The sequence below is a fragment of the Mustela putorius genome, unplaced genomic scaffold, assembly GCF_011764305.1.
Source record: "Mustela putorius furo isolate JIRA1106 unplaced genomic scaffold, ASM1176430v1.1 tig00000127_pilon_pilon_pilon, whole genome shotgun sequence".
NCBI lineage: Eukaryota > Metazoa > Chordata > Mammalia > Carnivora > Mustelidae > Mustela > Mustela putorius.
In genome coordinates this window covers 14,293,573-14,321,495 of record NW_025421288.1, presented here as the reverse complement: position 1 = coordinate 14,321,495, position 27,923 = coordinate 14,293,573, and the positions used below count along the sequence as shown (strand labels likewise).

General features: G+C 63.0%; 1 protein-coding gene across 2 annotated transcripts in view; it reads left to right on the top strand.

The window, feature by feature from the left end:
- The window catches only part of SHANK2 (SH3 and multiple ankyrin repeat domains 2), a 449,254-nt gene that overhangs the window by 165,872 nt on the left and 255,459 nt on the right, over window positions 1-27,923 (top strand). The window contains exons 1-2 of one of the 2 annotated variants that reach the window (XM_045066365.1): window positions 15,283-16,004; window positions 19,804-20,119. In XM_045066365.1, coding sequence (XP_044922300.1) covers window positions 15,809-16,004; window positions 19,804-20,119 — 512 coding nt within the window. In that variant the 5' untranslated portion in view covers window positions 15,283-15,808. Of the gene's footprint in view, window positions 1-15,282; window positions 16,005-19,803; window positions 20,120-27,923 lie in introns of those variants that run through there. The other variant, XM_045066358.1, reaches the window with a different exon arrangement.

Here is a 27,923-nt window from a genome sequence, read left to right as displayed (position 1 = left end):
CCCTGACCCCAGCTTTGGTCCGAGCCTTCCAGTGGGCACTGGGCTGGCCCTCAGGGTTCAGGGGTCGGGGCTCCCTCCCAGGCAGAGCCGAGTCAGCCCGTCCCTCTGCAGGCTGCCGGTGTGTTTGCGTGGCATTAAGGCCCCCTCCGTGAACCTGGGGCCATGAGCAGATGAACTGGGGCTTGGGGCGTGGGAGTGGACCCTGGGGTGCTGCTCTGTGCTCCAAGATGCCCAGGCAGGCTTCAGGGCCAGTTGCCATTCTAGGACCCTTGGTGGGGCAGGGGTGGTTTCCTCCTGGGGGGGTGATCTAGAACCCAGGCGTGCCCCCCGCCATTTTTAACACCGACAGCAGCTCCTGGGGCGGGCGCTGTGATTCCTGGCATTGCTTTCTTGTCCTGTGTGACTGGCCACATCTGAGGGACCCCGTCACCGGAATGGTGCTGACAAAGGCGTGGACATTGCCGCGCCAGGTTGACAGGAGGGACGGCCGCCTACGGGGGCCCCGACTCTGCTGGGTCACTCAGATGAGGCCTAGAGCAGAGGCCTGTGCCTCGGTCTCCCCAAGACCCTTCCAGGATCCTGTGCTGGTGGGGCCCCTTCCTCCTGCCTGGGCCTCTACCCCATCCACAAAATGAAGGCTGCAGCCCTCTTGTTCTCCCTAGTTTGTAGAGAAGGGAAGCCTGGCCCGAGGCAGGCATTCTCACGTGAACACAGGTAAATCCCAGAAAAGCCTCTCGCACCCTGAACGTGTCCTCTGTGCCAGGGTGTCCGTCTGGATGACCCTGCTCTGTGCTCACGGCACCGACGGTGGGGACAGGTCTGCCGGGGCAGGAGAGCTTCAAATTAGAACAGACTCCGGGCCCTCGGCCTGCGTCCAGGCTGTGAGGCCTCGGGTGGATTACTGAACCTCTCTGAGCTGAAGTTGCCTCCGTGGTCTGGCGGGATGGGGATACCACCCCTCCTGGGGCTGGCGTGGTAGCCAGACATGCCACCACTCCTGTGGGCTTGCTGGAGGAGGGCGGGGGCCTCCTGCCCACCAGTCCGTGTCACCGTGTCCACCGTTCACAGAGGAGCGTCCTGAGGTGCTGGGCAACCCTTGGCCTCACGTTTCCCCAGAGACGAGGACCAGCCACGGCAGCCCCACTTCCTGCCCCACTGTGCGCTGTGTGTCGTCTGACTTCAGGGAGCCAGGGACAAACGCGGGCGGGTTGTGTCAAGCGTCTCCTCCCACAGTGTCACCTTCAGTGGGTCGCGCGGCGTCTCTAGTTATGGCAGGTACCTGTTCATTCACTGAGCCCCCGTCTGATTCCTCGCGGCACGGGGCTTCTCTCTCTTCCGTCTCCCGTTTCTCGTGGGGATTGCGTTTCAGGGGTCCCCTCACAGCCCCGCCGCAGCGCCCCAGGGACGGTCTTGCGGGTGACGGGGGGGGGGGGGTATCCTGCCTCCGTCCTTGTGGGAGGCCAGTGCGGGGGCAGGTGGGGGAAGGCGCGCCCCCTCGCGGGCTCGGAGGTCTGCAGGGGGCTGCCGGCGCCGAGCCAGCTCCACGCCCCTGCGAGGAGGAGCCATTCCGGCTTGGGTGGGTCTCGGGCTGAACTCGATCCCCTCGGACGATCCACCCGCTGCTGACATTCTCACTTTTCTGAACGGATTGTTCCCTGGTTGAAACACATTTTCTTGATTTCTCACTCTAGAAGAGAATTTTTTTTTCTTTTAAGGAGGGAAAAAAAAAAACTTGGTTGCAGTCGCCTGGTCGTGTACATGGGAGTCACTCTTCGGGGGAAAAGCACATCTGCGAAATGTGTGTTCAGAGCCGAGACACGTGCACAGCATGCGGCCCGGCAGGTCCACTCCCAGGAACAGAAGCCGGGGGGGATCCGGGAGGGCACCCCGTGTGCAGAGACCGCGCCGGCGCTTACGAAGGTCGGAAGCCAGACCCCGCCCCCGCTGGCTGTAAGGGACGCGTCCCGGTCAGGACTTTGCGCCTGCTGTGCCCAGCGCTCGGAAGGCCGGACGGTGGCGGAAACGCCTTGCAAGGCAATGCCCAAGACCACGCATTGTGGCACCGATGCCTGAGGGTGTCCGAGTCCCGTGACGCAGGGGACGGCGGGCCAGGTTGGGAAGTGCACGTGGCCTCCGCACGGGTCTCCTCGTCGGGAAGGTGGGCCATGGGGACAACACTGAGGGTTTGGGGAGAGCCACATCCGGTTCCCCAGATGGAAAACTGCATGACGGTGTCGGTGTGAACGGCTCAAGTTTGATTCACGGGATACTCGGCTGACCCAGTTAGGAAATAGGACGCGGCTGGGTTTCTTTAAGCCGAGCCTTCATGAGCGGAGCCAGTGTTGTGGAGGGACCCCTGTGATCGGGACGATGGTGCGAGAAGGTTCTGTCTGTGCAGAAACGTGAGTGGGGCCGGCAGTGGGCTGGCTCGGGCTGTTCCCCAGGCCGACTCCATGTGCCGTGCCACGGCCCCTTCCCGGGAGGGCTCGAGGGTCTTTGGGGAGGCGACAGGGAGGAGGAAGTGGGACCAGCTGTTCACCCAAGACGCCGGAGCTTGTAGGCCAGGGTGCAGGAACGAACACCACAGATGGGGCTCGAACAGCAGAGACTCACCGTCTCCCGGTCACGGAGGTGGGACACACAGAGGAGCGGAGCCCCAGGTCACCCCGGCTGAACGCAGACGCCTGTGTGGAAGAGACGCTGCCCCTCTGAGCCATCCTAGGACATCAGGGAAAGGTCGCCAGCCTGGCTGCCCCCCCCACCCCCCGCCTCAAGCCTGCGCAGCACAGAGTATCGTGCTGGCTGGCGGGAACCTTCTGGAACCACGCCTGCCTCTCCACTCACCTCTGTGGCTTTTGCATAATTGCTCAGTCGGAAGCAGACCAAGTGACCATGGGGTTAAGCGCATGATGACTGCCCGCCTTCGACCTGGACTCTCCCTGCCTCTCAGCACCCCAGACGCAGACAGACAAGACTCTGCAGGCAGATCCGGTCCCCAGGTGTCAGGGGTGAGTCCCTGACCCTCCCCCCGGGGCCCCTCCTGTGCCCACATGCCCAGACCAGGGACTCCTCCGAAGATGTCACCTGCGGGGGGATGTGAACTTCCGAGCGGACTCCTGGTGAGCCGGGGTCTTCCTCCCGACCTTGTGTCTAGCGCCCTGGCCCTGGCTGGAGGGCTGGTTCCCAGGCCAGGGCCTGAAGGCAGAGGCTCGGGCAAGGGCTGCAGGGAGAGCCCTGGGCCTTCATGCACCACTGGCCGGCCGGAGCCCGCTGGCTGTCCCCGGGAGTCTCACGGAAGCCCTCCGTCGGCTTGCAGACAGGACGACTTCGTCCCTGAGCATGTGCCCTGAGCTGTGCAGAGGAGCCGGTTCTGACAACGCCGAGGCCAGTGTGCCCCTGAACCTGGGACTCTGCTCAGCAAGTGCACAGGGTGCTCAGGGGCTCACACTCTCTGCAGGGCAGGCGCTCGCCGGTGCCAGGCTGTAGACCACGCCCCCCTGGCCTGCTCCTCCAGCTGAAGGGGCCCCTGAGAGGACCAAGTGTGAAGGGCACCACTGGAGCCTCGCAAACAGGCTCAGAGAGGTCACACAGCCTGTCTGAGGTTGCACAGCCAGACCTCGGCACGAGCTCAGCGAGGATCGGCAGGTTGCAGGGTCCTCCTGGTAACCTCGTGGCCTCAGGGCTCTGTGGCTCGGACTTTGGCCACCTCAGGCTCCCCCACAGTGACTCTGGAAGGTCTCGTGGATGGCCCCGGCCGCCCCCACGCAGGACAGCGCTGTTTCCCACACACTGGCTTTGTCTTCCCAGCTTGTGTTTTGGCCCCAAGTCCAGCGAAGGCAAGACTGACTTCTAATGTCCTTAAAAAGGAATGAGAGAGAGTTTTGGAGTCTTTTCCTGATAGAAGCTGCTGCTGGAGATGGTCCAGTGCCACGGGAGCCCTCCAGGGTGACCTACCCATTCCTGCTGCCATGCACGGCCCGCCATGGCTCCCGTGCAGGTGGGCTGCTAAGCGGAGCGTGGAGAGGCGGGTGAGGACACAGACTGTCCTCCTGTGCCACAGGGACAGGGCCACGCCAGGAAGAGCGTAGGACACACCTGAGGGCCACTGCTGAGGGCAGATGGTTGTCACCTCTGGGGTTGAAGCAGGGTTTGGGCCAGTGCAGGCTCGAGGATGGCTCCCTGGGCTGGGACAGCAGCTGAGACCTGCCCCGACTGGCTGGGTCAGGCTGACGTGTGGACAGGCCTACGAGAAGCTGCCGCATGGGTGGGCAGCATACCATGGAGGACGAGGGCAAGGGTGCAGGCCCTGGGGGCCACGCGGACCCAGACTCTGTGGGGCAGGGACCCAGGGGGGCAGGACTGGAATTCCAGGCCCCCTGCAGGGCTCGGGGCGTGGGGTCAGCTGCCAGGTCAGGGATGGCACAAGGGCAGATGCCACGGCTTCAGATACAGCCCGTGTCTGGCCGGGGCGTGACCTTAGGAAAGGTCCTGATGCGCTCTGGGCCCCAGAGTGCTCCGGTACGTGGCGAGGGCAGGAATCGGCCCCCGCTGTGCTCCGGGCAGGAGACAGACAGACGTTACCCGCTATGTCCCTTGCTGCTGTGGTCATTCTACGCTTATTCCAAGGCCCCATGTCTTTGCTCCACCCGAGCAAGAGCCGAGAGAGCTGGGCTGCTTGTGAGGCCCCTGGGAAGCTCACTTAAGTCCCTTGGCCTGTGCTGAGCTGACCTGAGTCTCAGAAGTGCTCTAGTGCCTCGGGGGCTGAGACCCTAGGGTCCTGTCCTCAGCCTGCCCAGGAGGTCCTGCATCGGCAGGCTCCAGCCTCCCCAAGTGATCTGTGAGATCCTGCCGGTCAGCCCTGGGGACCCTCTGCCCCTCTCAGACAAGAATGTTCCTCATGCAGACAAGGTCCTTGGAGTTTTCAGCTGGGGAAGCATTAGAGGACTTTCCAGTTGGCTCCACACTTGGCAGGTGGGGAAACTGAGGCGCAGGGAGGCAGGGGCTCACAGCCGAGCAGAGGTGGGGTAGGGACACACAGACACCCGAGTCAGCCTGCTCATTCAGTATCCCCTGCCCCTGGGTTCCCAGGTGAGCATCCATGGGTCAGGGCACCTCTGGCTGGCTGGGACCCTGTGAGGGCACAGGACAGTGAGGCCGGCACTGCCCTGGAGTGAAGGGCCCAGGGAGCGAGCTCCGGGACTTCTCGGGGTCTCAGTCTCCATGTCTGTAAGCTGGGCGTGGAGAGAAGGACACGTGCCACAGGCCCGGCGGTGGGTGGCGCTTGGCCATGGGAAGCCACGGTGATGGTGCTGGGGTTCACGTCCGAGGAACAGCCACACTGCCCCTGTCCTCCGAACCCCTCACTCTGCTCATCCCGGATGGCATGTGCTGTCACCGTGTCGGGAAACCACCAGGGGTCCACGTCCTCCGCGCCCAGTGTCCGTGTCTCCTCCCCCGCCGGCCGGCCCATGCCAGGTCTGCCATCCCCTGCTCCCCCACCCTGTGGGGCTGGGTTCTTCCTGGATTGGGGGTTTTCCTGGCCACGGTGCCTGATAGGAACTCTGCTGCCAGCTCAGCCCTGGAAGGAATTCATCTGAAGGTTAAATCGGTCACCAAGGCTTAATTAGTTTCTAAAATATGAACCTGCAGCAGGATCTGCTCGACTGATGAGCCAGGTGGGGACCGACCCGCCGCTCACTCAGCACTGGTGCTGACGCCTCCCATTCCAGGGCATCCTGGCACCTGCACAGGTGCCGACCAGGTGACACCTTGATCTGGGAGGTGGGGCCCTGCCTTGGCACCTGCCCATCCCTCCAGCCAACGGAGGTGCTCAAAATTCATGTCCATCAGACTCAGGGGTGTTGAAGTCCACCGTCTCAGGGTCTGCGAGGCTGCCCAGGCGGGCGGCAAGGACATCAGGGTGCCAGAAGCTGATGTTTGCCCCGGGCTTCTCTGCTGACATGGTCCGTCGCCAAAACCCCCAGGCCTCCTCACCCTGGGCCTCTCTGCTTTGACACACACAGTTTCCCCACTAGGCATGCATCCTGTCTCCAGACATGGAGATCGGGCACTTGCTGCTAGATACTCTGTGTGCGTGCGTGTGTGTGTGTGTGCGGGCGCACATGACTGGGACACAGCACTTCTTTGCTTAATATGTATTTATGAGCCCCTGACTCCTGCCTTCCAGTAATGGCAGAACCGCTCGCATCCCATGTGCCCTCCTGCTGGTAACAGCGGTAAATTCTGGCCAAAAATAGCAACTGTGATTTATAGGCTTTGGCGGGAAACCAAAGGCAGACAGAACTTGGGACCCTTGACGAAAGGGGAGTCTACCGGAGGAGTCTCCCGGAGGAGACGTGCATTAATGAGGGATCCCCCTGACAGAAAGTGAGCTGAATTGAGACCTCAGTGGTTATGGGTCGGGGTAAGGGCTCCCTGAGTGGCCAGAAATAGAGGCAAGAAATCCTACAAAGGGACAAGCCCCAAATCTGCACTTAAACTCCTCCTCAAGTTCTGGACTGATTTCTGAACTAACGTTCTGGAGGAGAGTCCAGGGGTCCTAGTGGAACACAGCAGCTTAAATCTCAGACAGCTGAGGGAGGCTTCAGTCTTTCCCCCATGAGAGAGACGAGTGTTAAGGTGAGCCCTGCCTCATTCAAGGAGCTTGGGAAATATTTTGAGTTTTTTGCTGGAAACTCAGAAGGACCCGTGATGTCAGAATCTTATCCTAGGACCAAGTCAGTAGATCTCCTCTCCCGCTCCCCACCCCTACACACACACAAACCTAAAGCCACATCTTCACAGAAAGGCGTGTTCTGCCAATAATTCTCTTCCCTGCTACAAGAATTTGCTAGTCATCAGTGAAAAGTAACAGAGTCCAGAATTTCTGTAACATGTCAAAGACAATGTCTGACATGGAATCAAAGATTACTAGACACACAAAGAAGTTGGGGGAAAATGCGACGTGCAGAGAAAACCACAATTAACAGAAGCAGACAAGCCAGGCATTGACATGGCTGGTCAAGGACCGAACATAACTAGCACGTGGACTTATGGGTCCCCACATTGTGCTGGGTCGTGTGCTGTAGCCTGAAGATAGAAAGGTGTGCGAACCCCCTCTCCTGGCCAATGCCGTCCAGAAAGATCTAGCTGTGCAGAGACAGTGTTGGTGGCCGGAAGGGTTCCAGGAGCAGACCTCGCAGGCAGTGAGGCCAAGCAAACGGCTCAACCACCAGGTCCAGGATGGGAGGCGGGAAGGTGCCCTCCATTTCTTTACTCCTCTGCTGAATGAAGATAGGAAACAAACTCACGTGGGAGGAACTGAGCTCTGTGCCAGGGAGGAAGGGTGGACAGGACAGACTTAGCCCTGCCAACATTTTCCTGGAGGGAAAAAGCCATTACAGGCAAACTCCTATAGCGTGATTTCGAGGTTTGATCGATGCAGTGGAAGGAGCGTAAGGAGGGCGAGAGGGAGGTGGCCGACCCGTCTCCGGCAAGCGGCCGTGACAGTGAGGCTGGGGCTTGGACCGAGCCAGCACGGGAAGGGCAGGTGGCCCCGTCCAGTGGAGACCCCAGCAAGGGAAGGGTCAGATGTGTGTTTGGGGCATCAGAAGGGGCTGGCCGGGGCCTGTGCGGGTGAGGGGCAGTGTGGAGGGCCAGGGGCAGCGGCCAGCTTGTCCTCCGGTCCCCAGGAGGCCCACAGGGGTGGAGTGATGTGGTCTGCCCGTATGGTGTCTGTCTGCTCCAGCTGCTCTACCAAGCCACCAGAGGCCGGTGGCTTTGACAACAGGCGTCTATCCTCATGGTCCTAGAGATGACCATGCTGGCCAGTTCAGCTCCTGGTTTGCAGACGGCCCCTTGCTCTCAGTGTCTCCACACGCAGAGAGACATCGTCTCCCTGCGGCTCTTCCGGTGGGGCCCTGATCCTAGCTGGGGGGCTCCTCCCTCACGGCCCAAGGCCCCACCTCCCAGCACCTTCCCCTCAGGGGTGAGGGCTTCTCATAGGGGCTTGGTGGGGACACAGTTGCTCTGTCTGTGGCATGGGGTCACTTGGGCCACCCTCGGGCCGTCTCAGGAGCTGCCTTTACGTGGATGCCACTGTGTGGGGGACGGTTGGGTGCAGTCGGCTCTCCAGCATGCGCCGGGACATGGGGCTCTCTCCCTGTGTGGTTCCGGTGGCGCTCTCTGTGTGGACCTGGCCTCTGCGGTCCGGTCACTCATGTCCAGAGCAGTCAGGTAGGATAGAGGCGGGGCCTTGCAGATGGCACCCACCCCGGTGGCTCGTGGGGAAGCCAGCATGCACCGGGGATGCATCCGGTCCGTGGGCTCCCACGGCTCAAACTCACGGGGTCCTCCATGGGAAGTGTTTTCCTCTGCACCTGGGACTCCACAGATGCTGGAGTGAACCCTGGGCTCTGTGAGCTCGAACCCCCTTCAGGCTGGGTGCTCAGCCCTGAGAGCCGCGGTGATGTGCATGAGGTCACAGGAGGCAGGGGGCAGACGCAGGACGAGGTCCTGACTCCTCAGACCCACACTTTGCTGCTCCCAGCAGGTGCGGTCCCCCTTGGGAACTGAGAGCCCGGCTCCCGGTGGGGCCCCTGTGGGCGAGCCAGCCGTCTGTGAACGTACCAGCCTCCGGAACTCGGGGGGCCTTACTCCACGGTGGGAAACCAAGCGGAGCTCCCACCTGAGTCTCGGGGAGGCCTCCTCCACCCTGCTGGGCACTCCCGGAGGGGAGGGAGGTTGAGGAGGCAGCCACGTCTGTGGGGCCCTCTCAGACACCTCACGAACCCAGCATGGTGGGGGCTAGCCTCCCCACGGTACAGAAGAGAAACTGAGTCCCACCTTGAGTCAGAGGCTAAGCCAGGACTCAGCTCAGATCCCATCATTTGGTAACCCACCAGGAAAAGGGCGCCAGTCAGAGTCCGCTCCTGCAGAGGGGGTGGCCCCTCCCCGTGATACTGGTGACGGCGTTTCTGACGGTGCTGATGGCGATCGGCATAGTCCCTGCAGAGCTCGAGGTGTGCACCAGAGCCTCCGGACACCCTGCCCTTCCTGGGGGTGGGGAGGGGCCCTAGGGTCATTCTTGGGGATCAGGGCTGGGTGTGAGGGATGGGGGCAGGGCAGCCACGACGCCAGGGTCTCCGCAGGTGCAGGCGGGAATACCGTGTTCCGGCACGGAGCTCGCACACCCGTCCATCCAGTCCGTCTGCGGCCTCCCCGAGCTGCCACGGGGACTCAGAGGTGTGCCTGGGTCTCCCCAGGAAGCCCCGCAGAGGAGGGAAGAGGTCCCGTGGTACAGCAGGGCCTGGCTCAGCCCCGAGAGCTCACTGAGCTGCCTCCGGGAACAGGTGGGACCCGAGCAGACAGGCCCAAGTGGGCACAGGTGCCTCGCCTCAGGGCTCTGAGCCTGTTTCCCCTGTCAGAGCCATCAGAAAGGCCGCCTAGGGGGCTCATAGGGCCCTTGCCCCCCACACCTCCCAGTCAGAGCAGCTGGGCAGGTGGTCTGTAGGCCTCGGCGGCGAGGGTGGTGGTGAGGGTGAGCTGTGCAGAGGGAAGGGTGTAGGCTGCTCCTTCTGCAGTGCTCCTTGGAGACCACCCGTCTCTGTGGTCAGCCCCCAGTTCAACACCCCCAGCCCTTCTCCCTGCCCCTGGGACCTCACCCCGGGTCACTGTGTCAGGAAACTGGTGAGTACCACCTACGGGGTGCCCGACCCGAGCCACCGCTGGCACAGAGCCTGACCTGTCCCCGGGAGGGGACGCGGGCCCTGCGAGGCTTCAGGGGACCCCCACTCGGGCACCTTTTGCCCCGATTATCCACGGGCTCAATGGAGCCTCCAGGAGCCCAGCTTCCCTCAGCGGCCCCGGCTGCCGGGAGCGCTACAAGTGCTGCCGACACCTACGTCTTTGTTCAAAGATAACCCCGCATTATTGCCGGGATGCCTTTTATATCTCGCGTTATTTATAAAAGTATGATTCATTTAACAATTATTGTGAGATGGAGAAAGGTTGCGGTTATCTAAAGCTACGCGGGAAGGAAGCCGGGTCTGCTGCCTGGGCTGACAAGGGGGTGGGCAGGAAGACTGGGGTCCAGCCCGCCCCTGCCCAGGCCTGCTGCCGCCCTGCTCTGGGCTCGGCCACATGCTCTCGCTCTTGGCATTTGGTCTTAAGCTTCCGTAAGATAAAATGCTGGGTGTGGCTGGTGGGCCACTGAGACCCTCTGGAGTCCCGTTTTCTCCTCGCAGCCCCCCACGGGCCCCTCGCTGAGAAAAGGCTCCAGTCTCCTCCGTGAGCTTGTGTTAAGGAGAAACGGACTCCGTTGCTCCTCTGTTCATCCAGCCCTGTCTCCGTGCCAGCCTGCTCTCCCTTCGTCCACCGCACAGATAGGAGGTGAGGCCAGGCCGCCGAGAGGGAAGGGAAGCAGCCGCCCCCTGGAATTTCAGGGTCTTGGAGGATTCACGCCCAAGCCCCAGCCTCGTCGGCTCTACGGGCCAGGGTCTCAGCGGCAAGCAAGGGACCCATCTGACTTACTCATGCAGGAAAGGAAGGTCACAGCACACCCAGGAGGCCAGCCTGGCGCCGGCTGCCCCTCGCTGCTCTGGGGAGCGAGCGCCTCGCCGAAGGGATGCTCGTCCACATCCCCGGGCTCCGTCCTCCTGAGTCAGAGCTCTGGGCCGTGCACGTGGCTGCCTCCAGCCCTGGCTTCAGGGAACGCTGAAGGGAAGAGCCAGGGCTCCCCATAACCTTCCAGGCAGGCAGGACTCCGGGTGGAGACAGGCAGACCCAGCAAGGACGTCGAGGACCCTGGCTTGGCTGACCTGTCCTTGGGGTGCGGGCAAACGCAGTCCTGGAGCTCAGCAGGGCAGGCCGCCTCTGGGGCCCAGAGGGGTGAGGGCGGCGTGTGGCAGGACGGGACAGAGAAGTGGGATGGCTTCAGGCCCCCGGCGGCTCCAACACAACCGAGGAAGCCAGCCTGCTGGGCCTGGGAAACCACCTCGGGACGCTCAGAACAGACGAGACGCTGGGAGTCGCCACCTCGCGCGCTGGTTCGTTCATGCGTCTGTCCCTTTACCTCCAGTTTGCGGGGTGATGGGGGAGCTGGGCATCCAGCCTGTATCCGGGGAGCTTGAAGTCCCCGAGGACGTGTCTGTCCGTGGCTGCCTCCCGGCCCCTTACAGACAGACAGACATGGGGCAGGGCCAGGGCGGGGAGGAGGACTTGCTGTCTGCTAGCAGAGTTCTGAAGTTCAATGCGTTTATTCAGTGACCGCTGACAGTCATGGCATCCAGGCACCGTCACAAAGATCATGTGGCCTGATCCTCACCACCGTCCTGGGAGGCAGCAGGGTTCACAGCCCGTTCGATGGGCGAGAGGTGACTTCCCCGGGGTCTCAGAGCTGGGAAGTGTTCAGGCGGGGCCTCGTCCCCGGAAGGTCAGCCCCGCACTTGAGGTGTGAGCTCAGCAGACCACAGCCTGGGGGCGAGCTGGGTTCTTCCCACCTACAGATGGGGAAACTGAGGCCGGGGTGCCTGGCCAGCCCCCAGCCACCGAGGGAGTAAATGCAGAGCTAGCCCCTACCTCAGACGTCCGGCTCTGTCCCTGCACCGGGCTTTAGACCACGGCCAGGGGGGCGGACTGTGGGCACCAGACGGGCGCCGTTCCCAAGACCCCCCGCGCACCAGCATCTTCGTGAGACGCGTTTGCCACACCTGGCGCGTCCTTCCTGCCAGGACTTCAGAGCCTTGAAATGTTCTGATGTGCGAAGAGCCTTTTTTTATATGAGAAATGAAATTATTTTCAGCTTGTTGTCAGGCAGTTGTCAAAAGACATGGCAAATAAAGGGCTTCGAGCGGGAGGGTTTGGGAAGGTGGATCAGAGCTCGAGGCTGGGGGGTGCCGAGGCCGCAGCCGGTGGGGCCGTGCGGCTGGGGGCGGGGGGCTGGGGGGGCCGGGGGCTGGCTTTGGGGGACTCTATTGTCTATTGTTAATTTGCATATTTATTATTTTGTGCTTCTTACCAAGGGGCTAGCGCTGGGGCTGGGCAGGGTGCGACGAGCTGGTGCAGTAGGACCCGGCAGGAGGCTGACAGTTGGGGGTTCCTTTTGGGGTGATCCTTGTCCTCCTGAAGGGGTACAGAAGGACCGCCATCTGATCCTCTCATGCTTTTCCGTCTGTCCATGGACATCGAACATGCCTCACTCAAAAGATGCTCACTTGCCCTTTGGGGTGGCTGGACGAGCAGGTGGACGGAGTCGCCGCAAAGCGTCCTGACCCCCTCTGCCTGTTGGCTGCTTCACCCCAGCTGTCTCGGGGTATCTGGACTGTGATACCTGCAAGCCTACGGCCATGGGGCAGGGGATCCCGATGGGGACTCTGCAAGAGGGTGCCCCCTGGGACCCATCCAGGGGCCTCTGGAAGCCTCAGGGAGAAACGAGTGTTCAGATCTTTTCCTGCGGCTTCGTCTGCATGTTTATCTGGCCCAGCCGCTTGGCGTCCTCCAGCGGCGCGTCCAGGTGGTGGACACGGTGCGCGCCGATCCCTGGGCATGCACGCCTCCCTCCGCCCCTGCTGCCCCAGCTTTCCAGAGAGGCCCGAGTCAGCGCTGGGGGCCAGGGCCTCGTGGTGTGAGCGTGAAGGGCAGGATGTCTGTCTGTCTTTCCTGAGGACAGGCTGACGTGGATAAGCACGTGACATGCGGGGCCGTGCTCTCTGTCTTCACGCAACCCTGGGTCACCGTGGGAGGCTCTAGACCCAAAGCATGATTGCACAGGACGACACCGATCCCAGCCCCTCGGGCAGGGGGGCGTCGGCCGCGCAGGCTCATGACGGAGGGCTCAGGCATGTCGACACAGACGTCGCGGGCAACCCCAGCCCATCGAGCTCCAGTAACAGTTTGCACAGAAAAGCGTGGCCCAGAGCACAGGGTGGAAAATGCCACCAAGGAGACACTTGGCTGTGTGTGTGTCGGGGCAGAATCTGTGCTTTTAGCGCCGTGCCTCTCTCCTCCGGTTAGTACGTGGCAGGCACAAGCCTGTTTCTATGCGAAGGGACAGGAGACTCGCACACGTAAGCCCAGCACCGGCATTCACCTCCGTGGTGGGGAGGCCCCGACCTGTGTCTGAGAGTGAGAACCACTGTGTTCAGATAGTGAGCTCCCCGTCACTGGAAGTATTCAAGGAGAGCACGCCTGCTGGTGGGGAGGAGGCCTCAGATGGCCCAGGTGGGTGGGATCAGGAGGTGGGATTTCCCTGGGGCAGAGCCCAGGCTGTGAGTCCCACAGAGTGACCCTTCCTAGTTTGCGTGAATCTTCCCAGCAGTGCACCAAAGGAAGGTGAGAGTGTAGAAAGGAATCCTGTGGCTAAGAGGTGTTTCCTGCAGTTCCTCAAACCCTTATTCCCCTAGCCAGCCGCCCCAAGAGGAGGACTGGGGATCTTGTGCCGTTTACTGCCGCGTCCGCGTCTGCCCGTGGCCTGCACGGAGCCTGCGATTCGCCAGCCTGGGATGGGGGGCGGGGGTGGGCAGCAACCTGGCGAGGAGAGCCTGGCTGCCCCTGCCTCCAACCGGCCACCTGGGTCTCGGTCCAGGCCTCTGGGCCTCGCCTTGGTGGGGCTCCCTTCTCGGCACCAGCCCCAGGGCCCCGCCGTTCCTGACTTGGCTCCGGCTTACGGGCAAGGGCGCCGTGAGGAGCCGCGGCGCCGTGTGCCAGCAGCAGGGGCAGCGGGGCTTCCCCGTCTGGGCCACATGGCCTTGCTGTTTGGGGATCCCCTGCTCCCCAGCACAGGGGACGGGCTCCCTCTTGTTCCCTGCTTCTCAAGGTAGAAAAGGGGCTGATTTTTCCCAGTCCGTGCCCCTGGAAGCCTCTTCTTCCCCATGTCCTTCATCCAAGGTCAACCAGCAAGGGCACAGAGGAGGTCTCCAGAGGCAGCACTGGCCTCTGGCAAAGCGCCACCCCCACCAGCCCTGGCACGTGCCCCCTCCGTGGTGCGGCTGGCAGTGGGGACCGGTAACGGAGCTTGGCTCGGCGTGAGGCTCCGTGCTTCTGGGAGGGCACTGAGCAGAGACCGGTGGAGGAGGGCTGAGCAGCGCCGGGCCTCCCACTCTCCCAGAGGGTTCCCTGAGCTCTGGCGAGCTCCCGGGGCTCACGTGGCAGGGCCCCAGCCTCTGCAGGGGGGCTCCCTCGTGGGCCATCTCTGTGGCCTCCCGTCCTGGCGGGGGCGGGCACCCGGCCCGCGGCCAGCCCAGCCCCAGGAATCGGGGCACGGCACTGGTCCCCCCGAGTGGGAGCCACTGTGTCCTTGTTGATGGCACTCTGCACCTAAGGGAGACGCATCCGGAAACTGCTAACTGTTCAGCCTTGCCCCACGCGTCCACAGACGCTGAGGCGGCGCCGCCTCAGCCCCCCCAAGGACGTGACTCATGAGAGCAAGTCGGTGCTGTAATGTACCAGGAGCAGACGCGTTTCTTAGGGCACGCCTCGGGGACGGCTCCTGCTCTGTGGTGCGGCTTTACGACCCACGACCCAGCGTGGTGGGGCGACGGGTCACCTAGGGCCGAGTTTGGGTGCAGCTGAGCGGTATGGGACACTGTGGGTGTTAAGTGGGAGACAATGCCTAAATGAGCAGCTACTTGACAGCCGGCACTGGCCATCCTTCCCCGCCACACGGAGAGGCCACTGGGTCGGGTGTCCGACCCCCCGGGCCGTCCTTCCGAGGCAGATGCCTGCGTCTCCGAACGCTGCCATTTTTGTCGACCCCAAGTATGTCGACCACACGGAATTCCACTGACACGTTCCCGTTGCTTCTTCCTCACCCGCCTCATCTCGCGCGCTCGCTCGCTCTCTCTCTTTTTAATTTCGGAAGCAGTTCTCTTGGCAACGGAGAAAACGCACACTTAATTACAGCCAAGCAGCAGGTGCGTCGGGCGACGGAACCGGCTCCCCGGGATGCTCCATTTCATTTTCGGGAAGCCCTCTGTCCTTGTCCAGAGGCAGCCCCGTGCACCTGCTGCCGGGCACGCGAGCTTGCGGCCCCTTCCCTGGGCGCGCCTCAGATAGGACTCTCCCGGAGTCTCCCAGACCGCTCCCTCGGGGTGGAAATGCTCAGGACACGTGCACGGGGGCTCTGAAGACACTCGCTCAGATCAGCCGCCTGGAATCAGGGCGAGCCAGGGCTCGGTGGCACTCTGTGCTCTCTCTCTTTAAAAAAAAAAAAAAAGAGAGAGAGAGAACCGGGGGGAGGGAATCCTGTTTTCTCTAGGGTAATTACCACGATGGGGTGAGCCGGAGAAGGGATAGGTACTTGTGTCTGATTCCTTCCAGCGGAAATCTGGGTCGCGCTCAGCAATACCAGAATGCCGGCGAGGGCTGCCCGGTCCATGTGGGTCTGGTGTGAGGCTCTGGACCCGGGTGTCTCGTCCTGACTCGCTCGCCGCATCTGCCAGCGGACAAACGGCAGCAGAGAAAAACTTGGCTTTTTCTTTAAAAATAAAATTCGGAAAGCACGGGGCGTTTTCTCTAGCACCCGGCGCGTGAGAGCCGAAGCAGCCAGAGCAGCAGCCCGTGTCGGCTCGGATGGTCGGGGCGCGGGCTCGTGGCTGCCTCCGGGGTTCCCCGGCCGCGGGCTGGAGGATGCCTGACTCGCGCTCGCCCTCCTCCCAGAGGCAGTGATCACAAAAGCTGAGTAGCCCTGCTCACATGACGGACGCCTGCAGAGGCAGCAAGGTTTGAGAGCAGCCCCAGTCTACGCACGGTTGGCTCCCAGCTGACAGACAGAATATGGGGTGGGCTTTGTCGCCAGCACGCTGGGTCTGGCATGCCCAGCTATGCTCGGAAGCACGCAGTGCCCAGACGCCCGCCGCCGCTCCCCGGGTCCGAGCCGCTCCAGCGCCGAGGGGCCGGGCAGCCCTCCTCTCCTTCCTCCCATCCGAGAAGGTTATATAATGAGCGGACGGCTGCCAAAGTCGGAGGGAAAATGAAGTCTTTGTTAAATGCCTTCACCAAGAAGGAAGGTAAGGGAGAGCTGTCGGGAGCGCGGTGCATGGGAACGAGCAGTTTCGGACTGGTTCTCCGAGGGGCGCGGGAGGACTCCGGTCGCTTCCCAAATTGCCGGGTGTCCCCGGCCATCGCGGAAGGGAATGACCACTTCGGGTGCGCGACTGGGCTTTGTTGTAGTCGGTCTGGGGTCCTGACCCGCGGGAAGGTGCGTGTCCCCGAGCCCCCAGCCTCTTGCACAATTGCATTCCGGAATGTGCCTCCATGGTGACCGTGCTGGAGGGCACGTCGGGAACTGAGTCATACGGAGAATAAAGGAAGTTTGGACGCGTCTGCCCGCTTCCCGGAGCGAGCCAGAGCACCTGCTCGGAGGCAAGGGAGGTCAGGGCGCGCCGCCGGCCGTGCGGGCTCAGGGCGGGCGTGCTCTGAGCCACCCCCCGGCTCTCGTTGGCCGTCCCTGGGCGGCATTTTCCCGGAGTGGATGCAGACACGGCGTGGCGACCGCGAGAGTGCATGCGATTTTTGTCATACCTTGTGTGATTTCTGTTGTGGGAAAAAAAAATGTATAAATAAATACATGAAAGACAGCTAAGAAAATACCCGCCCACTTAGAGTTCGCAGATCGCCTGAAAGCAGGAAACAGCTGCGTGGAATATTAATCATTTTCAGACAGGAAAAGAGTTATTTTTACCCTTTTCACCAAAAAAAAATCAACATTTCCACGGTTGGCTCCGGCGACTTTCTCAGAGAGAGAACTCTCGCTTTATGGATTTGGGTTTATGGAGACATGACTTTGGAGGAGTCAGGAAGGCGGTCAGGAGCCCAGGCCGTAGAATAAACAGAAAACGTGTCCAATGACCCTACACGGGGAGCTCCTTTAATGCTCGTCTTGGTAATTAAGCTAATTGTCATTTGAATGTGCCCTAATGACACCTCTGACCCCGGTTCCCACCCCACCTGATCCCCAGGGCAGAAGTATCTGAAAACACCCTGCTCCCCCCCCCCACGCCTGTCCCTCAATCTCCCGGGGCAGCAGTCCTGAATTCCCACCGCCGCCCAAGCCCCCGCTCCGAAAGCCGGCTTCAGCCCGCGTCTTGGGAATTTATATAAAGAGCAGCCTTTGTCCGTGCTCATCTGCGGGCGCGATTAACCCAGATTCCTCTCCTGCTACTTCGGTTTCTGGAGCCCGTGCACGCGCAGGGAAATGTTAGCTGGGGTTCATCCGGTGTCCGTTCTGTTTTTTCACAGACCTTTGTCCTCTTACGAGTCTGTCTCTGGCATCGGCAGGACAGCCTCCCCACCCCCCGCCCCAGTTTCCGTTAAGGGCATTAGTCCTTCACGGTTCTGTCGGCCAGAAAGGACCCGGCTGGAGGGTCGTGGAGACCCAAGGCTCAGCAGTTCATGTCACCGAATGCACGCGTTCCCTGGTCTGGGAGCATCCCCGTGGAGCTGGGGTGTCCCCTCCCCAGTGGGTTGCATGAGTCTTGACTCCTCAGATGTGGGGGCAGGGAGGTTGGTCCGGGAGGCCCCCCCAGGGCCCCTCACCCTTTCTGCTTGATGGGTCTGCTGGAGGGGCCAGCTTTCTGGCTGGGGTCCAGTCCTCTAGCCGACTGTCTCTGTGCATGGGGGCTTTTCGCCCTCTTGGGCTGTGGCCGTTCGCCCTCTGTGCGGTCTCTCCGTCCCCCTACCCCATCGTTGGGCAGGTGTCAGGTCGCCCCAAAGCTCCCACCAGCAGGTGCATTTTTTTTAAACCCTAAAGGATGCGTGCCCAGTCCTTGTGGGGGTCATTCTGGTCTCCGTCTGCTCGGAGGGAGGGGCTGATGCGGTTCTCCCTCACGACCAGCAGCAGCAAACTCAGGGACGCTCCTCCACGTGAGGCTTCTCCAGCAGGTGCGGCCTGGCCTTGCCGGTTCCCTGGGGGCGCTGAGCCCCTTGAGGGGGCCGCCTCTTGGGCTCTAGAGCCAGGGATCCATTGAGGACACCGGCCGCCTCTCCCGTCACCTGCCTCTCTCCCAGCTGGGCTGGCCCTTGTGAGTTCGTGTCCTTTGAGGAATTCAGAGCCGGACGCCAGCCCCAGCTGAAAAGCCCTAGCTGCGCCCAGAGAGGCTTCCCAGAGGGACCAGGTGGGAGCGGGCGCAGGCTGCCAAGGTCGAGGCCCAGGACCTCGCGGCGCGTCTGTTCCAGAATCTCACCAGCTGCTCGGAACGTGGATTCCCAGTGCCCTCTCTGCGCGGCTTCTCCAGCGTGGCTCCTTCCCTGCCTTCCCGGGACTGCCCTGCCCCCCTCCCCCGGCGAGGTGGTGAAGGGTGCGCTGGGTCACAGCTGCCTCAGGGGAGCGCTGCGCCGTCTGCCGACGCCACCTCTTCCCCAGGGCTCCCGTAGGCCCACCTCTGCCCCGGGGGTCTCTGCCCACACTACTCTGTGTGCTCTGCTGCCCCGCGTGGCCGTGGGCCAGTGGCGGGGTTGATGGGAGGGGCCCAGGCCCAGAGGGCGCACCTGTCCTTCGCTTCCGTGGAGTCCATCACCACAGCCTCTGACCTGGGGCGGTGGGGACCGTGGGGGCCGTGGGCTACTGGGGCTGTTTCCCTTCAAGACACTGGGACTCCCACTCCAGCCCGGCTCACCCAGGAGGGCGTGTGCGTTCTGCGGCCCCACACCGCTGGTCTGGCCGTGGGCGGCACAGATTCGGGGGCTCGCTCGCTTGGCCTCATGGAGCATTCAGACCCCACAGTGCACGGGCAGCCGCGGGGCCGTGAAGGAAGCCCACGTCCCTTGCTTCCAGGGGCAGCGGTGACTTCTCCAGTGGCCTGGAGGGCGACTTTTCTTGACATGAGTCTTCTAAGAAAGGACGCTTTCTATTTCTGGCCCCAGCCCTCGGAGCCGCTGGAGTGGATGTCTGTCCTCATGGTCCCTGCGGGCAGCGTCCTCATTCTGACTCCCTGGGCACGCAGAACTCGGCAGAGGGAGGGCCTTGCCTGTGGTCCAGAACTTTGTAGAAGACAGATGAGGCATGCTCGCGCCTTCCTGTTGCACGCTGCTGGGCCCTGGCTTGGTGGGTGGAGAAAGCGTGCTTGGTCCCGAAGCAGACCCCAACTGAACAGTACTTGGAGGGCCGCAACACAGCCCAGAGATGGAGGGCCTCACACAACAGGACTCACTGTCCCCCCTTCCTGGAGACCAAAGCCTGAGATGCAGGCACGGGCAGGGCGGGGCCCCCCCTGAGGCCTCTCCCCTCGTGTGTGGACGGCCATGCTCTCTCTGTGTCCTCATGGGGTCATCCCTCCGTGTGTGTCTGTGTTCTGGTGCCTTCCTCATATAAGGATCCCGGTCACACAGGATCAGAGCCCAGTGACTCCGTGTTACCTTGATGGTCTCTGGAGGCCGAGCTCCAGAGATGGTTTCAGGCATCCAGGGGGAGGGCTCCAGCGCATGAATTTCAGGGGGACCCGGTTCATCCCCTCTCAGAGGCCAAGTTCAGGTGGTGGCGAGGAGGAACTCTGTGTCCCAGCCACGTCGCGGGGCTTTCACAGGTGTCTTGGCTGCTGAAGGAGCAGGCGCTGGCCCGGATGGAAGGTGGACCCCAAGCCCCTTCCATCTCAAGCCTTAGCTTGAGCCTCCATGGAATGGAGACGTCAGTGTCCATCTTGTCTCTGCTTCTGTGTTGGGGTGGGCTCTGCACACATGGTGGGGGCTCTGCACACGCGGCAGGCTCTGCACACACAGCAGGCTCTGCACACCCAGGGACCAGCAGGGTCTCAATGCATCAACCACGCCACACACACACTTACCCTCCTCTTCTTGTTCTCTCTGACCCAGTGCCCTTCCGAGAGGCCCCGGCGTACTCCAACCGCCGGCGGCGGCCCCCCAACACGCTGGCCGCCCCCCGGGTCCTGCTGCGCTCCAACAGTGACAACAACCTCAACGCCAGCACGCCCGACTGGGCCGTCTGCTCCGCCACCTCCCACCGCAGTCTCTCACCCCAGCTGCTGCAGCAGACGCCCGGCAAGCCCGAGGGGGCCGCCCGGACCCTTGGGAGCTACGCCCCCGGGCCCCGCAGCCGGTCCCCGTCACTCAACAGGCTGGGCGGTGCCGGCGAAGATGGCAAGAGGCCCCAGCCGTCCTGGCACGTCGGGTAAGGAGTGGCCGGGGATGGGGGGGCTGCTGGCGAGGAGCCGGGGGTCTCCCAAGGGGACCAGGAGAGGAAGCTGTCCCTGCGCCGTGGCTCCTTGTTTCTAGGGTGCGGGGCACGCCTAAAGGTCGGCCAGAATGCCTGCTTGTTCCAGCCTGGATGTTGGGTCACTGCGCGAGCACGAGCCCATGGTGACCACCCAGGGCAGGTGTAGGAGGCAAGGCTGAGCTTCGGGGGGTGGCTGGGGCTGGGCTGGGGCTGGGCTGGGGCTGGGCTAGGGCTGGGCTGGGGCTGGGCTGGGTCGGAGGCCTTGTTTTCCTTCCACGCGCATCGGCTTCTGGTTCTGAAAGTGAACCGCGCGCCGAGTGGGACCCGAGGCCAGCAGGCTGCCCGTTGCCGAGCTCTCCCAGGGGCCGCATGGACCGCAGACTCGTGATCCAGGATGAAGGCTCACACCGGGCTCTGGGCCCCAGGCCGGCAGCCTCCCCAGCACACTCAGCCCTGGCCAAGCCCCTTCAGAATCGGTCACCTGAGGATAGGACTTCTGGGGGCTGGGCTCTCGGCTGGGGCCTCCAGGGACCGGGCCTGGGGCCGGCTGCTGCTGTCCCCGGCCCCTCGCCCCGCCAGGCCCACTGTGCTCCGTTTCGGGCGCAGGCCCTGGTGCTCGTGCTGCCGCGTGCTGCCGCGTGCTGGGCCCTCCCCTCCCGGTTCCTGCGCCGTGAGGGTCTCGGGTGTTTGTGCGCTTGGCTCTGCCTTCAGCCGTGGTGGCCTGGGAAGGCCCATAGACCGGTGTTTTCCCGGCTGGCACAGGGCTCTGGCGAGACACACGTGTCCCCGTAGGTCCAGCATGTCCCCAAATACTCCTTTCCAACCCGCTTGTTCCCATTCCCACCCAGGCCTCTGGAGGCACCTGGGTGCACCAGCCTGTTGAGTGAGGCTTGCTGGCGCCTCGGCCTCTGCGATGCTTCCTGGGGACCCTGTCCCGTAGGTCCCGTAGGTTCCGCGTCTCCCGAGCAGGGTGCAGGCTGGGAGCCTGGCGAGGAGGGGGCATTAGCACCTCACGAGGTCCTGGCAGGAGGCTGACGGCCGTGACCCTGAGCAGCGGCGGGTCAGGTGTCCGGATCAGGAGAACGCGCCCGCGGGAACCACGTCCCCCACCGCCCCCCCGGGTAGGGGTCTTGGGCCTGAGGCTCGGGCTGCCGGCCCACCCTGGGCCCACGTCCGTACCCCACCCCGGCCACTGCCCACCCGCCTCGTGCTCCAAACAGCGAGATCCAGTTTCTGGCTCTGGTCTAGATTCTCACTCGGAGTCACCCCAAGGGAGACGTCCCAGGTGCTAAGAACAGTTTAAAACTAAATTAAAGGCTTCCCCCCGGGACGGCAGATTCCACTTTGCACCGTTCACTGGAATTATGACTAGTTTTGAGAAGCGCATCCCCTTCCTCCAGCACGAAATCTAATAAGACACGGAAGGCGGCGTGGCCAGGAACCGCAACATGGCAGACGAGTGTGTGTGAGGGACAGCACCCCGGGGTGCCTTGCTGGGGCCCTGCCTGGCCATCCCTGGGTCCTGTGCAGGTGTGTGGGGGGTCCTCACGGCGTCTGTCCCAAGTGCTTGCTGCCGGGACCGCTAGGCACATGTTCTGGACCCTGCCCCAGCCTCGCCTACACGGCGGATTGTGAGAGACCGGCCCCCTGGGGGATTGTTTCTAAGACGCTGTGAGTGAGGTTGTGCCCGCACCTTGCGCACAGGACGTGCTGAGACGAAGCTCAGATCCACATCCAGCTCCAAAACAGGCACTTGGCGGGTTTTGTTGCCTTTGTCACCTAGAGCTGTGGGCAGGGGCACCGGCCACCCAGGCTTGCCCCCCACTTCGGGACTGTTGTCCGTCTTGCCTTTCTGAGTGGTGCCCTGACGGGAGGCCTGCTTGCTCTGCCTCGTGCAGCCTTCTGCCCCTCCTCCACGCCCCAGCGCACAGGCCTGCCTGCCCCATGCCCTCAGGTTCAGGATCCAGCTCCCCTGCTGGTGATGGGAGCCGTGTGCTGCTGGGGTCCTTCCCGCAACCCTCCCCTGTCCTACCAGGGACCTGTGGGGTACACCTGCTTCCCGCTGGGACGTGAGGGAACGGTGGGCGTTTGAGCCACATGGCAGGCTCTCTGCCTCCCCACTGGGAGACCACGATCTGACCTTTCAAGCCCCGCCTAGATGTAGAACCAGCCATACAGGCCAGCCCGGGTAATGGGGGACGCCAGATACAGGACCCCACAGCATCGCCCCTGGGCCTTGTGGGGGCTTGGGGTGGGGGCTGGGTCCTTCCCCTCCGCCCTTGTCTTCGTAGCTGAGAGCCCGACCCCTTCCCGGGGCAGACAGGCACTGGCTGGGCACAGCACCTGGGGCTCTTGCGAGGAGGAAACCGGCTGCGAGACTCAGGGTGGCCTGGGGTGCCCGGAGAGCCCTTACCGGCTCTCGCGGAAGCCGGGGTGGGGCTAAGGCCGCAGGCGGTGGAGGGAAAGGCCTAGCCCGGCACACCCCTCGGTCTGCATCTGCGGGTTCTGTCTCCGCGGGTCGCCGTCCCAGCTGTGCTCCGCCCCACCGTGTGTCCACACGGACAGCTGACCACTCTGCCCCAGGTTTCTTCCTGTGAGGGGGTGGGTGGTTTGGAGGCGAGTAAGTAGATTTTGGTAACCGTCCACCACGCATTCTGAGGCCGATCAGCCTCACGGGGGCTCCCCAGAAGCGTTTGTTGCTCTGGGCTGTTGGCACCACTTAGAAAGACCCTCTGGCCCGTTGGGCCGGCCCTGGGGTCACTGTCCAGGTGAAGAAGGTCGCTCAGTCCTGTAGAGGGAGCCTCAGCCTCCTGGCCTCTGTCCGCTCCCACCTCGCCCACTGCTTTCTGCCTCGCGGCCAGTGGGGAGGCCAGGCACTCAGCCCACGGTCGGGCAGAGCCCGTCTGCCTGCGTGCCGAGCGCGGCCCTGGAAGCCCCAGCCAGGGGATGATGGGCACATTGGCGCAGCCCCCATCAGGCGCAGACAGTGCCCAGGCGAGGGACCCCGGGGTTTCCCCAGCTGCCCAAGTCCCCGCCCAGCTTCCTCCCTGGCTGGCTTGTGTGCTGGGGTCGGGTGAGCGTCCCCCACGGAGCTGGCCTTCCCTAGCCCGCTGACCTGAGTGCCAGGCAGGGAGGCCGAGGCCCACGGAGGTCAGAACCCAGGGACCTGCTGCACCTCTGGAGCCCAGGCCGGGCTTCCGCGATGGCTCCCTCTAGTGGCCCACGGGTGGCGCGTCCGCATCCCTAAGAACCAAGGCCCCAGGGCCCCAGCGCTGAGTCCTCATGGAGGGGAGGACCTGGGTCCCAGCGGGACCCCTCCAGTGACCCGGCAGCTGCCCCAGACTCACCAGCACGAGGAGGCATCCTGGGCACCGTCCTACTGAGGGCACATCTCCAGGGTGGATTTAGCTCTGCCCGGAGGGGACATGGGCTTTTGAGAGCAGGAGAGATTCATGCGGCCCGTGGCCGGCTGGTGGTCTCCCTCCGAGCTGGAGCCTTTGGGCAGGACGGGCAGGGGTCAGCAAGTCTGCACAAGTCCCCCTCTTCTCCCTAGCCTGGCCGCAGGACGCTGGGAACACGCAGGTGTGTGGGGCTTGGGGTGGATAAGACGGCAGAGGGGCCAGGAGCCTGCGGAGGGCAGGGAGCTGGCCATCCGAGGAGGGTCCCGGTGTGGAGCAGCCGGGCCAGCTGCAAGCCTGTAGCCAGGGTCCCTCTGGGGGAGGGTGATGTCAGTATTAGCAGTCTGTGCTCCGTGAGTGGTGCCTGTGCGTCTGTGAGCTCTTGGGAAGGAAGACCAGCCCGACACGGGGCTTCGGATCCCAGAGCACCTTTGCTCACACAGTAGAACCCCAGGTCAGGAATCAGAGACTGCACCCCCTTCTGGGGGTTCCTGGAAGGTTCTGGGGTCAGGGGAACACACCTATCCCTGCACGCCTCTGCCAGGGGATGAAGCTCCCATCTGCTCAGGCTTGAGGGTGTGAAAGGGCACGCTGGTGCCCCTCTGGCTTGGGTCACCATTCACCCCTGCGAGCCCTCTCCCTGCTTCCTGGGGCCACGGGGACCAAAGCTTGGCTCTCCCACGGGAGCAGAGAGCCAGTTTCCTCCACGAGAACTCAGTGCGACAGCTGCTCCTCTCCTGTGCCGGTCCTGACCCAGAGAGGGAGTGAGGTGGGCGCCCACCAGCAGGGTGAAGAGAGGGCAGGCCACGGGCCACTGCCCGACCCGGGGCGCTGATGGCATGTCACCGCAAGGTCAGGAGGAGGGGTCCACGAAGAGTGGGGCTCCCTGGGTTTACGTCTGTCCCCTGGAGGTGAGGCAGGGCAGGCCCGCGGCCCCCCGGGGCAGCAGGCACGTCTTGGCTTCGAGGAGTCAGTGCCCGGGCACCTGGCAGACCGCCCCTCCCCTGCCACTCGCTCTCCTTCTGTGTTCGGGGACATTCAGACATCGCTGTCTCAGTCACTTGCGTGAACTCACGAATTGCCATGTCCCCCCACCAGAGGTTATGGAGAGGGCATGGGGACACAGGAGCCCCTGGTGGAGCCCCCCAGGGCTCAGAGCTCCTTGGGGGAGGTGGGGGGCTCCCTAGAGAAGGGGCGATCCCGAGCGGGGAAAGCAGTGGACCTGCTGGGCACAGGGTGGGGGGTGGTGTGGGGTCTGCTGTGACGGGCAGAGTGTGGGATGTATGAGGAAGGGTGGACATTTAGAGCTCGTCCCCGTCCCTCCGGGACTCCTGACATGTCGTCTTCCCCCTGCCCTGCTTGCAAACGGGCAGAAACCCCACTCCAGTGGCCTGGGTCACCACAGAGAGTGTTGGCAGAGCCGCACAAAGCTGGTGCCTGGTGGATCTCACTTCTCGGGGCCACAGAAGTCCTGGCTCGTGCTGCTGCCCCAGCCAGTGTCTCTGCGGCCAGTGGGACGGAACACCTTGATGACCATCCCTCCCCAGGTCCCTTCTTAGGGCCTCATGGGGCGGCTGTGAAGTGTGGGGTGCTGTGACCAGAGCCCCAGAGGCAGGCCAGAGCCCAGAGCCCATGCTGGGGCCACAGGGCACAGGGTGGTGGGTACCCAGGATTCCTGTGTGTCTTACTGGCTCCAGGGCAGGGCAGAGCTGATGCCGATAATACGGGGGAGACTGAGGGTCTAAGCTTTCCCCCCGAAAAGACAACAATCAGCAGATGATAAAATCTTGGGACCTTTGGGGCTGGACGTGGCACCCTATTCACCAAACCACCGAGCTGGCAACACTCACCTTCCACCCACCCTGAGCGAGCCGGAAACCTGGGGACACCCCGATTTTAGTGGGCCCCGACCCCGACAGGTCCCTGGTCACCCGGGCTAGCTGGGAAATGGCCCCCAGTTCACTCATCCACGTCACGCACAGCCAGCCACCAATTTTCTGATATTGAGAATTCAGTGACTGACCTCTCGTGCCAAACAGGGTGGTTGGAATCCCATCTGGCTGCTCTTGGATGGATCACAAGGAAAACGTTGACAGTTCGGAGTAGGGAATTTCAGACCATCCTCACTGTGCAGGCAGGAGGGAGCGGCCCCAGTCGGGCTCCCTGGGCCTTCTTTCCCGAGGGGGGATGGCACTCCCAGCCCTGAGCCACTGCGAGGCTCTGGCCCCTGCTGCCATCGACATGGTGCCGAATACCGGACGCCTTCCCTCGTAGAAGAGGTCACGGTTCCGCAGGTTCATCACTGCACAGAACCGGGACCCTCCTGGGGGCGCTAGGCTGGCATCAAGGAGCAGGATGTGCAGTCAGCTCTGTGCCTCTGTGTCTGGGTCACTCTTTGTGGAACCTCCATTTTCCCATCTGTAAAATGGGGCTTTGTGAGGCTCAGGTTACCCTGGAATGAGGAGATGCTTTATCTTCTGTGGGGAATCGCACATCAGTGCTGGTGCCTGGAACCGCGGCTGCCCTCTGGTCCAGAGGAACTAATTCTTCCGTGTTCTTTGACAAAGCCTTTCCTGGCATGGATTGGGGAGTTAGGGACCTGACCATCTGCAAAGTGGCTCAAGACACAGAGCTGTCCAGAGGGGAGCTGGGTTCACTTGGACTTCTCTGCCCAGTGACCCACACTCTGGTGCCTGCTGGAGGCAGCTGGCGCCCACGGGCAACTTGTGACCCCCTTTCCGGGAGAAGCAGGAGTGCGGGTGCTGCTAATGTTCATGTCCTACCTGCAAAGAGTAGTTCCTGTTGACTCATTCTCCAGGCATGGGGGGATCATCCCCTCTTAGAAGACTGGAAACTAGGCTTCAAGAGCTTAGCTCACTTGTCTAACACCCATAGTAATCGGTCAGCGGGGCATCTGGCGGGGTCCTTGGGAAATTTGGGTGGGTGAGTGGATACGACGTTTGGGTAAGTGGGAAGGTGGATAGTTGAGTGGATGGACGGACAGACGGATGGACGGATGGATGGGTGGTTGGGTGGGTAGGTTAGTGCATGGATGGATGGATGGGTGGGTGGTTGGGTGGGCGGGGTAGGGAAGCGGGGGATGGGCGGATGGAGAAGTAGACGGAGAGATACCAACACCCCCATTCCAGAGTCCAGCTAAACATAGAAAATGGACGTGCAATCACATGTCACATTTTTAGGGAGCCATACGAGGTTGCTAGCATCGAGACGAGATCACGGGTTCTCGACGGGAGGGGTGGGCACGGGGAAGGGGCTCCCCACCTGCACGCTCCCAGACCCTGCAGGGGACGAGGTGGCTGACGTCAGGCCCCAGGCAGTGTCCCAGTGCTGCCTGGACAGGAAGGGACCTGGGAGGGGGAGGGGCAGAGCGCAGGGACCTGCTTTCCGGGAAGAATCCAGAACAGGTGGAGAATACGGGGGCAGGGCTCCATGTGGGGGGGCAGGACCGAGAGCACAACTGCTGTCCAAGCCGCCGGGAGTGGAGCTGCCCACTTCTGTCCTCTCGTGTGTCCTCCTGCTGCCCCCGCGCTGGGCCTTGCCCTGCCCTCGCTCAGTGCGAGCCAGCCAGCGTAATTTAGCCACTGCGCATGTCCAGAGGCCCAGGGACCCTGGTGTGTGGTTTCCTCCCAAAGCCTGCCTGCCCCCGGCCTCTTCCGAGCTGTTCAGGTCCAGGTGAAGTGGCCCCGGGGGCCACATTGCCTGTTGCAGAGAAACTGGGTCCCCTTGGTCGCCAAGACCCCTTCCGCCATCTGGAAGCCAAAGAGGAGCCCCCGCGTGCCGTGCCCGGCCCTGCACTCCTCCCAGCTCTCAGTCCCGGGCCAGGGGGCCCCGAGCCAGGCTGGGATGAGGCCAGTCGCATAAATGACGCATAAATGACTCATGTCCCCAGGCGGGGGGCAGCGGGCGCCCTCGCAGGTGGGAGCTTGGCAGAGCCGGTCGCGCTTTCCCGCCTTCTCTCACGTGACAGGCTCGAGCCCCAGACTGCCCTTCCTCCCTGCCCTCCTGCTGGCCGGCCATGCTGTTTCCTTGGACCGGAGGGGGTCACACAGCGTGCTCTTGCCAGTCCCCTGCTCCAGGAGCCCCTGGCGGGCCTGGGATGCAGACTCGCCATCATGGGCACATCTGGGTCTTCCTGTCCATCGAGCTGTCGCTGGCTGAGCTAGGAGAGGTTAAACAAGGTGAGACGGAGCCGCTGGGCAAGGCTACCCGGGCCCCCGGGATTCTGTGACCTCCCGTCTGTGGCTGGAACTTGATTAAAGAAGGCTCGGGGTTGGGGGAGGATCGGTATCTCTCGGGACAGGAGAACGTAAGGACAGAGGACCTCGGAGCCCTGCTGGGCA